General features: G+C 41.4%; 1 protein-coding gene across 1 annotated transcript; it reads right to left on the reverse strand.

Annotated features, from left to right (window-relative positions):
• Positions 1-8,372: 8,372 nt before the first annotated feature.
• Positions 8,373-8,981, reverse strand: LOC149401461 (uncharacterized). Its single transcript, XM_089610729.1, has one exon. The coding sequence runs from the start codon at positions 8,979-8,981 to the stop codon at positions 8,373-8,375; it is 609 nt and encodes a 202-aa protein (XP_089466855.1).
• Between the last annotated feature and the right edge of the window lie 1,857 nt (positions 8,982-10,838).

The raw sequence follows: 10,838 nt of genomic DNA on the forward strand, positions 1-10,838 counted from the left end.
CTTTTGTTTTTAATTATTTATTTTCTGAAAAAAGATCCGATTATTTGAATTATTGGCAGAAAATATTACTACGTAGATGCGATTTTTCGAATTATTGAAAAATCAACCCTACCGAGAAATTTTAGGTATTCGTTCAATCCAATCTTCCATCCCGTATCACACGAAGTGAAACAAAGAAAATAACCTCATGAATCGGTTTCTTACTTTCTTTAACCGTAAGCAATATTCGATGTGGATGAAAATGAAGCTTAGACCAGAAACGAACACAGTGAAACCTAAGCTATTCGCCACAATCGATTTTGAGAGGTTTTTGTTTTTTGCTTCTTCCTCATTATGTCGACTGCATATACATTTCTGTGAACAACCGAATATGATAACTAATTTAAATTCAACTATCACTTGCTACACAAGTTAGTTCGTGAACTTGTCATCTTCTCTCTACCTTCTAACGGCTATGTGACTACCACAACTGTCTGTCACATTGTTACAGAGAATATGGGATCAATATTAAGCAAGAATATATTAAAGAAAAATGAATCTCAATTTCACTGAAGTTGTACCTTTTAAATGGTATATATATTTACTAAAAAAAGTGGTACATATATATATATATATATATATATATATATATATATATATATATATATATATACATTGGTTCAAAATTGTAATGGTTTGAGTTTGTGGCATAGTTGTGATACTTAAAGGATGACAATTTCGTGTTCGTGTCGTAACCGTGTCGTATTAATCGTGTTTTAAAAAAAAATTGTTAAAACCAAATCCGACCATTTATTAATCGTGTTTAAAATCTAAATCCAAATCCGACCATTTAATTTTTTACAAATCCATATCCATTTAAATTAAACCATTTAATAATCGTGTTAAATTGTTTATTTAATCGTGTTTTAATCTTTTTAAAAATTTAGTCTCTAATTGTGATTAAAATATCTAAATTTGTCATAAGAAATAAAACTTTCATTGTCTAGATCAATTATTAGTTACATTAAATAATTTAATGCGAATTAGTCACACGTGTGCACACACACAACCGTCCATCTCTTATATTCGATCATTAAATTGAAGGCGTGTTCCAATGCTAAGTTTGTCTCCTTACTTCTTTCTCCCTTTAGCAATGTTCCTATGCATTTGTATTTAAAAGATAGAAAACTCAAGCTCATAGATATCATGGTTACTACTCTGGATGTATAAACTCATTTCGCCAATCTTGAATACCATAGTTACAACTTCTTCTAGAGCTCATAGATACATATACCTGAAAAAATAAATAAACGAAAGAAACTTCCCTCGTCATATCAAAACTCACAAACAAAATAGCAGTGAGATCGCAATTAGAGAATATTTTATTTTTGCATCAAAGTAGAGAGTTCTTATTGGTTATGTGAAACACTCCGCTAATGCTAGCTTACTTATCTACATAACCAGAATAAGAAATACGGAACTTGTAATCATAGAAAAATAATGGAGCAAAACAAACTTTGTTCTTGTTTACGGGACAAAATTTTGATATGACAATATGCAAATCTAACCTCACACCATCCCATAAACACCATCAAATTACAACTTCTATAATAAACTAAAGAAGTTAATAGGATATGGAGTATCTTTGAATACAAAAAAAAATCAATAAATAAATCGATACTAAATAAGGCACAAGAATACAATAATGGTATAATGTAAGGAATTAGAACCAGATTACCCAATTAAAAATCAGGTTCGCATAGTGTTACTGTTAATAAAATAATGAAAGAAAATTAAGAATTACCCAAATGTTATATGCTATTAAAATGAAAAAAAAAATCTTCCTTGCTTTGACCAAATACACACATCCTAATACGCACAAGATCATACGTACACATTATTGTCATTGCAAACAAACACCAGTACATTAAGCAAATACGTACACCTTCCTTCCTTTTGCTTTTTGCAACAAAAACAATAAGAAACGGCGAGAGTAAAAAAATAACGGCAAAAAATGCCAACAAAATCATTGACAAAACTGTGCTGGAAATAACATTACATACCTGAAAGAAAACGGCGAGAATAGACACGGTTGAAAGCAGCTGTGAGAGCGGCAGCTATCGAAAGCACAGACAAGACGAGATCTTGGCGTCCATGTGATCTTGAAGGTTCTGCAATGGTCAATGGGTACTGAAGAACACTATTGAAACACACAGGCAAAGACAAATGAGAAGAAATTCAAGAATCCATACGCTTAATGAAGAATATAAAGAATCAATATTGATTCACGCATTTTATCAAACAGTTGGAGCCATCTCCAAAAATAAAAAGAACCCAAACACGTTAAATAGCGGTGGCGGGAATACAGTGGGGAATAAGAGAGACATACCGCAGAGAGGGAAATGGCAAATGGAGGCGAGGCGAGTGAGGACGCCCTGAGAAACGGACAAATGTCTGAATGGTGAAGGCAAATGGTAGAAAGAATGATTTTTGCAAAATGAAAAGAAAATAATCGTGTTGATATGTATGACCTACTATATATAGTCAATGTGAAATATACTTGGTTAATATCAAATTTTTGAGGGAAATTTTGTGGTTTTTGATCGAAAATTTTGGAGGGAAATTTTGTATTAATGAATGTTACGAACTATGAGAGAGAGAAAGAGAGAGATCCTAATTTAGATTTTGGGGGGAATATGAAAATTTTTGTTTTTTAGGCTTCTCTATATAATAAAAAGATTTTAAAATTGAAATCAACTTCTCTGTATAATAAATTAAAATAAAAGATCATATAAAATACTACAATTGAAATTTAATGTTTTTAATTATGGCTTGATAAGTAAAATAAATTTGAGCATCACTCTTTAAAATTAAATTATAGTCAATTTAACTTAAATAAAAATATATAAATGTTAAAACCAATTAATTAGATTGGTCTATATTTGTTATTTTATCGATGATAATACAACTATATAATTCAAAGATTATGACTCGTGAAATCAATTGGTTATGACTCTTTAAATTAAATATAAAATTGAATGTTGTTGATGTGAGAAATCACACCAAAGCAGTTACGACAAATTTATGAATGGAAATAGGTCGATTTAGATTTGTAGATGGGCCTCAATTCTCCGTAACAAGACCAAATTGAAACTCTTGACAAATTAGACAATAAACAAGGACGAAAAGCATAATATAAGTAAGCTCGGGGCTGTTTGTATTATGATCGCTCAAAAACAGTACAACGATGTTAACTTGAAGATAAGAATCGAAAGATCGAAAAGAAAGTAACGTGCCCGACATGGGCTTGATCGTCTTATATTTATAGTGTGGGAGGTGAGGTTGTGAGCTCCGGATTGCAGGGGACACGTCGTGTGTCAGTTGGGACTTACTACTGCGTCTTGGGACACCTGTTTTTGGAGACCTATTCGTATGAGGAGCAGTTACGGATTGACCGGGCTAACGAGCTTCGTATCTCCGGGTCTTTGGGGAGCGGTTATCTCGAGCTGGCATTTGAATCTTCTGACGGGTTGACGTAATTCGTGAACCTGTTAACAACAAATACATGGGCTTGGGCCCAATTTTCTTGTACAGGGCCAAATCCCTCTTTTGTTAGACTGTGGACGAAGTCTAACATCAACAAATATCATTATTTAAAATTGAATAAAATTGATTATAAGTATTAAAAGTTATTTAAATTTGATGCTAAAACTATATAACATTACATTTGATATATAATTATGTATTGATAATAGATAAAAACATAATAATGTCAAAAGTAATTGTCAATCTTAGTTTGTATCTACGATATTTTTTATTTCAAAATTAATTGACGATTAACCAAACAACTATATGATTGCAAGGTTGTTCCTCTTATATTGTGATTGTTCGTAATTATTCTATATAATCTGATTGATTAAAAAACCATTTGTTGTTCTACATGAATAGTTCGGTTTAACTATTTTCATAACTATTTACATCACTCTTATATATAGTAATAATTTTACATAAATAATATTAATCGTGTTTAAATTAGGTCGTAATCGTGCTATTACTCGTAATCGTTTTAGTTGGATCATATTCGTGCGAGTCGTAATCGTGTTTCGTGTCGACCATTTAATAATCGTGTTAATTGGATTTTAATCGTGTTACCGTAATCGTGTTGTTTTGATCCATTATTTAATCGTGTTAGCGTGTTCGACCCAATTAAGAACCGACCCATTTATTGAGATCCAAATCCGCTTTAAATCGTGTCGTAACCGTTTCGTGTTTTGTGTCCGGACCAAATTGCCATCCCTATTAAAGACTAGAATTTGGGTCAAAGCTTTTCTTTTAAATTAATGTCCTATTATAGTGCACATTGTACGGGTGCTCAACCGTAGGATAAAAAATCTAAGGGTTCAAATTCGCCCACTACCTGTAGTGATTGTCACGCATGAAACATCCTAGTAAGAATAATAAGGATTAGAGTAATAATAAATGGAGTCCAGGTCCATTTAGATCAGTTAATAAATAGGGTTTCCTAATAAATATAACATTATATGCAGAAATATTAAGATTCGGTTGGTAAGAAAGAGAAGGTGGGCGGTGAGTGGTTGAAACTTGTAAAGTAGACAGTTTCTGGTTGATTAATGTAAATATCATGGCATGGAATGTGTCGTAAATAAATTTATAAAATAACGTAATCTGGAAAATAAAGCTGCGAAAACCTATCTTTTAAAATGTATTGGGAGGAGAGTTGACTGGCTTGAGTCATTACTGACGATGGTATTGCCAACAGTCACCGACTTTCTACGTGGCCTCTTTCAAGACAATACAACTATAGAACAATTGAGTAAATATTACTTTAATGTTAAAGGCTACACTGACATATCAAGCTATGTTTTTTTTTTAAGCCAGTTTCGTTATTAGTGAAGATTGAACAATTCACACTTTAAAAGTGGTGCGTAATTATCAATTAGCATATCTTAAGCACCATCATGTTTGTATATCAATAGTTTGTTCGTTTGTTCGTTTTTTGTTTTTTTTTTGTTTTTTTGTTTTAAGCCAATAACACGTCGGTAAGCTGTTACAGAGGCTAAGAAATTACTACTTTATCATTTAAAAATATATATATATATATATCGGCAGCTTTGGTTTCAATTTAGATAATTTTTTTTCATTTTTTTTTTTGAAAAGCCTGATATCAGGTATAAATTAAGGCCAATCTGCCAAAGCCAAAACATGAAGTTCAGGAGGAACATACTCCTCCCAAACCGCATCAGAGTCTAAATGTAGAGCCTTTTTTGCCAAACAATGGGCTACAGTATTACAAGTTCGAGAATGAAAAACAACATCACAAAACTCAAATTGATTAGCAAGCGAGTGGGCAGCTTCTACCAGAAGTCCTTTCTCAGTGATCCGTCGCTTCTTCTCGTGAAAGAGAGCCACCGCTGTACTGCAATCCGATTGGACCAGGACTCGCTCCCACCCCCTGTCCCTCGCAAATCTCAGGCCTTTAACTATCGCAGACAGTTCCGCCAGGAGTGGCGACAAAGGTCGAGCACACGGGAAGGAGAAAGCGCCTCGTATGTCACCTGTCGCCGCTCTAAGGACTCCGCCAAAGCCGCATCTAGCCTCCGTCTCGAGAATGGCTGCGTCAACCGAGATTGCGATAACTCCTGGGTCCGGTGGCTTCCACTTCTGGCCGTGACTGGGACTATTCATTGTCTTCCTCAAAGGCCGAGTAGCCACTCTGTAATCATCAAGGTAGTGGGTAGACCAGTTTATCAGCTCCATCAAATTACCTCCCTTCCTGTTGTAAAGGAAGTCATTCCGACGGTTCCAGGAACTCCACATCAGAGTCACAAAAACGTCAAAGTTCTCCCCCGAGAGGCAACTCTTCATGTGCAGCATGAGGCTTATAACATCACCTCTGAACGCCTCCTTGATGTCCTTCCACCAGCCCGTGGCTTTCCACATCGGTTTGATTTCACGACAGCTCCAAATCGCATGAAACACTGTCTCTGTGTTGAGTTCACAATGAGTGCAACGTGCTTCCACCTGAATGCCTCGCCCCGACAACTTATAATTTACCGGTATCCACCCTCGCGCCACCCTCCAAGTGAACATGCGTATCTTCATGGGAACTCTGAGTTTCCAGACTTCTTTCCACCACTTTTTTGTCGGGCCAGGGTTGGACGGTCCTCCGCCTTCGTGGAGATCAGTCAACAACCTGTAACCGCTCTTCACTGTATATTCCCCATCATGGGTAAAGTGCCATCAGAGTTCGTCCGTCCCTTGTAGGTTTTCGTCGAGTATTTTCATAATTTCCACCACGTCTTCGGCCGAACACCACTGCCTGAGAAGATCTAGGTTCCACGTACCATCTCGAAGTTTGAGATCCGCTACTTTAACTCCCTCCGGGATTCGGTTATCAAATCTAACGGTGAAGTCTCCCGGTCTCGGAACCCATTTCCCCGTACGAGCCTCGATCTCCCTGCCATTCCCGATCCTCCACCTGGTACCGCGAGCAATCACTCTCCTACCCCACAACAGGCCTCTCCAGACACTCGACGCAGACGAGGTTTCCGGGGCTTGGAATAAGGATGTATTGGGGAAGTACGACGCTTTAAAAATCCTCGCCATTAATGAGGAAGGTGTCCTCAACAACCGCAAGAAGCTTTTCGCCAACAAAGCTTGATTAGACCACGCTAAGTTGCGAAAACCCAGCCCACCGAGCTCCTTCCGGTGACAGAGCTTCTCCCAAGTGCCCCAGTGCATTTTCCTTTTTTCCTCGCTCGTACCCCACCAGAAGTTGGCGGCCATGCGATGGAGGTCCGAGATAATACTCGCCGGGAGTTTAAAGCAGTGCATAACATAGCTGGGTATAGCTTGAATGACTGCCTTGATAATCACCTCCTTCCCTGCCAACGAGAAGTAATTGCTCTTCCAGCCCTTCACCTTACTCCAAACTCTGTCTTTGATGAACCGAAAAAGCTCCGCCTTGCTACGTCCTGACACCATTGGGAGCCCCAGATATCTTTCATGCCCGGGAAAGATCTTAACCTCCATCGCTTGAGCGACCGCCTCACTTAGCTCCGTATTTACCTTCTTGCCAAACCAAACATCCGATTTCTCATAATTAACCACCTGCCCGGAAGCAGCGGCATAAACATCAAGGCATTGTCGAACCGCGCGACCTTCTTGAACAGATGCTTTGAAGAAGATTAAACTATCGTCGGCGAAGAAAAGGTGTGAGAAGAATCCCCAGTCTTCCAAACTGCACGCCTGTGATCAAACCCGACCTCTCTGCCTTTCTAAACAGCGCCGAAAGGCCCTCGGAACAGAAAAAGAAGAGAAACGGGGATAAAGGGTCTCCTTGTCGGAGTCCTCTTTCCGGCAAAATGTCCCCCTTCAATTCCCCATTCAAAACGAAAGAGAAGCGCACCGTCCGCACACAACGCATAACAAGGTTGACCCATCGGATATCATACCCAAGCTTTATCATCATCGCTTCCAAAAATCTCTATTCAACTCGATCGTACGCCTTCAACATGTCAAGTTTGAGAGCGCCACAAAAGCCATTCCCAAATCTTCCTCGTTTCATCGTGTGAATACCTTCGACGCCTATCATGACGTTATCAAAAATCTATCTCCCTCCCACGAAGGCACTCTGGTTTTCCGAAATCACCGACTCCATCGTCGGCTCCAGCCGGTTTGCGATACACTTCGAGATAGCTTTGTATATCACGTTACACAAGCTTATCGGTCTATAATCTTGAATGCGCCTTGGCTCTTTACACTTGGGATAAGGGTAATCGATGTCTCGTTCAAGGCGCCAAAGTCACGGCCTCCGTTCAGGATCTCCAGGCACACTCTTGTAACATCATCCCCTATAACATTCCAGAAGCGAGTAAAGAGCAATCCGGAGAACCCATCCTTGCCGGGAGCCTTCGCCGGGTCAATCTCTTTAAAGGAATTCCGGATCTCATCTTCAGTGAAATCTCTAAGGAGCTCTAGATTGACTGTGGTCGAGATAATTGGATCCACGCACTCTGTCACTTGTTCAATCACCGACTCACTCAGCCCACTTGACGAGAACAGATCCGTAAAGTATCGGGAGATGACTCCTTCTATCTCCGCGGAATCTTTAGTCCAAACCCCACGTTCATTCTCCAAACCCCCGATCTGGTTCTTCTTTCTGCGTTGGGATGCCTTCCTGTGAAAGAAGCTGGTGTTTCTATCCTCACTTTTCAGCCATTCCGTACGGCTTCTCTGGCGCGAATAAGTCGACTCATTCTCAAGCAACATATTCAGCCTTTTTTCAGTACTTCTAGCTTCCTCAAAGCTCCCTGGGGAATGCGATGAATTGAGTTCAACCAAAAGGAGACGATGTTTCTCGATCTCTTGTCTCATGTGGCGAAACTTGTGTTTTCCCCAATCGGCAGCGCTCTCGAGCATTCCTTTAGCGCCATGGGAACATTAGGACACCACTTATCTTCAATAATTTCTCTGCACTCTGTATCTTCACACCAAGCAGCTTCAAACATAAACCGTCTAGTAAAGCATCTGCGACGCCTCTCCGTGCCCAGACTATTCCCTTCCAGTTGAAGTAGAAGAGGGCGGTGGTCTGAGGCCCACAAATCAAGGTGGTGAACACACCCTGGAGGGAAGGACTCATTCAACGCGCCATTAGCCACACATCTGTCTAGCCGTTCCCATATAAACTCATCACCATACTTTTTCCGCCACGTGAACGGGTCGCCGATATAGTTAATATCCTCCAAATCACACTCGTCCAGAACCTGCATGAACGCCTCTATTTGTCCCGGACTTCTCACTCGACCCTCTCTCTTCTCATGTGAAAAGAGGATTTCGTTGAAGTCTCCTCCAAATAGGACAGGACCCGGAGCTAACTCATACACTCTCTTCAGTAACTCCCAAGTAAACTTCCGTTGGGACGTCTCCGGGTTCCCGTAAAACCCCACGAACCTCCACTCTTTCCCGTCAAGATTCTTCATCCTAGCTTCCACATGTGATATTGAAAAGGAGCCCACCTAAACATCTACCCCTTCCTTCCAGAGCAGGGTGAGGCCACCGCTACGCCCAACCGGTTCCACCGCAAAGCAACTCCCGTATCCAAGCTTGACCCGAAGTCTCTCCGCCGAGGCCTTCGAAATTAAAGACTCCGAAAGAAAGACGAAATCGGGGGAGTGCTTTGTCACGTGGAACCTGAGGGCGTCCAACGTCCAAGGGTTGCCAATCCATTGGACGTTCCAGATGACACCGATCATTGGCCCCGACGCCCCTGCTCCGCAGGGGTCGCCGATAAAATATGGGTAGAGTCCTCGTCCATATCTCGAGCGTGAGAAAAGACCAGGGGTGAGGCCAAGGTGTAATCATCACTTCCATGGGTGGCTTCCTCTTTTCCACGAACGTTTGGAGTCCCCGAGCTCTCTTTAGAAACCCTCCTTCTTTTGAGCTAACCTCCAGCCGTCGAGGAAGAAGGGGCTGAACGGGAAACGCTTCTTGTGGATACACGTTTCTGAGTCTGTGGGGTTTTAGTCTTCTCAGAAGTTCCTGGGGATTTAGAGGCAAAAATTTGTTTGAACGAGTCAGAAATTTTCGCTACCTCTTCAGGGCATGGTTGTGCAAATGAACCCCTGCTAGAGGCCACCAGGATCTTTGGGCCGGATTCCTTTGGCGAGTAAGTAATAGGCCCAGAAAGTGAATGGTTATGACATTGGGCCGAGAGGCCCAATTCAAAAGGAGGGAGTCGGCCTTGCTTTAATCCAGACCTCGAGCTAGGCAGACAAGAGTCTGGCCTTGGCAATAAGTCAACTCCTCGATCCCTGTTCTCTCCTGTGCCAGCAGACTGAGCAACTTTGTCTTGGGAAGGCCTCTCCGCAGAGCTAAAATGGGGAGATTTTTCCTTCCCTTTTGCCCTCGCCAGATTTCCTCCTCCAGCAATATCGTCGAAAGGGGAAGGTTGCAGCTTCGAGACGTGGTCTCTAGCCATTGCTTCTTTTTGGACAGACTTGCCCTTTGCAGCTTTTTCAGACCCATTCTCCCTGCGCGTGAGCTTCACATAACGCTTCTTCTCCGGTAAGACTCCTTTGTTTTTCTCTTCCGGTGGATGGCGGTTCCCCAGGGTCCCCGTCCTACCATCGTCAGCGAAACAATCACAAATAGGAGATTTAGCTTCCAACCAGGGACCATACATCGGTACTTCCGGGAACCCCTTTTTACGCATCATTTGGTCACTCTGGCGTGAGCACTCGGAACTCTCATGTCCAAGGCAGCTACACCTGAAGCAAAAGAGCCCCAAATTCTCGAACTTAGCCTGGATCCAGAGAGTTGGAAGTGACTCCCTATCCAGGAAAAAGCCAGCGAACAGGGGGGAGTTGGTGGAGACCTTAACCTTGAACCGTACAGAAGAGTTGAGACGATCCTTGGGATTGACCTTACACTCCACAACTTCTCCGAAAAGGCCAGCGAATCGGTTGATTGACTGGGCATGAATCATCTCCGGAGGGAGGCCCTCTAGTCTGATCCAGAAAGGGCATTCCGCGAACGGGATTTCTTCAATCGACAGATGTTTGGGCCAAATCTCCACCACCAATTGAGCTCCTTTAACTGTCCAGGGGCGTTTGTTCAGAATATTCTCCCAATCTCGGCGAAATGCGAACTGGAATAAGAAGAGTCCAGTCTTCACTTCTTTGACAGTCCACCGTCCCGAGGTACGCCACACATTCGAAAGGATCGCCATTAGCGTCGCCTTACTCATAGGCCTCTTGGTAAGCCGCTTGGCCACCAACACGTGCTCCTCCATTGCACGGCCCGGATACGACTGACTCTCCCCCTCTAGGCGGAGCTCC

The sequence above is a fragment of the Urtica dioica genome, chromosome 4, assembly GCF_054948205.1.
Source record: "Urtica dioica subsp. dioica isolate 48M chromosome 4, U.dioica_male_clone48M_v1_H2, whole genome shotgun sequence".
In the NCBI taxonomy this organism is placed as follows: domain Eukaryota; kingdom Viridiplantae; phylum Streptophyta; class Magnoliopsida; order Rosales; family Urticaceae; genus Urtica; species Urtica dioica.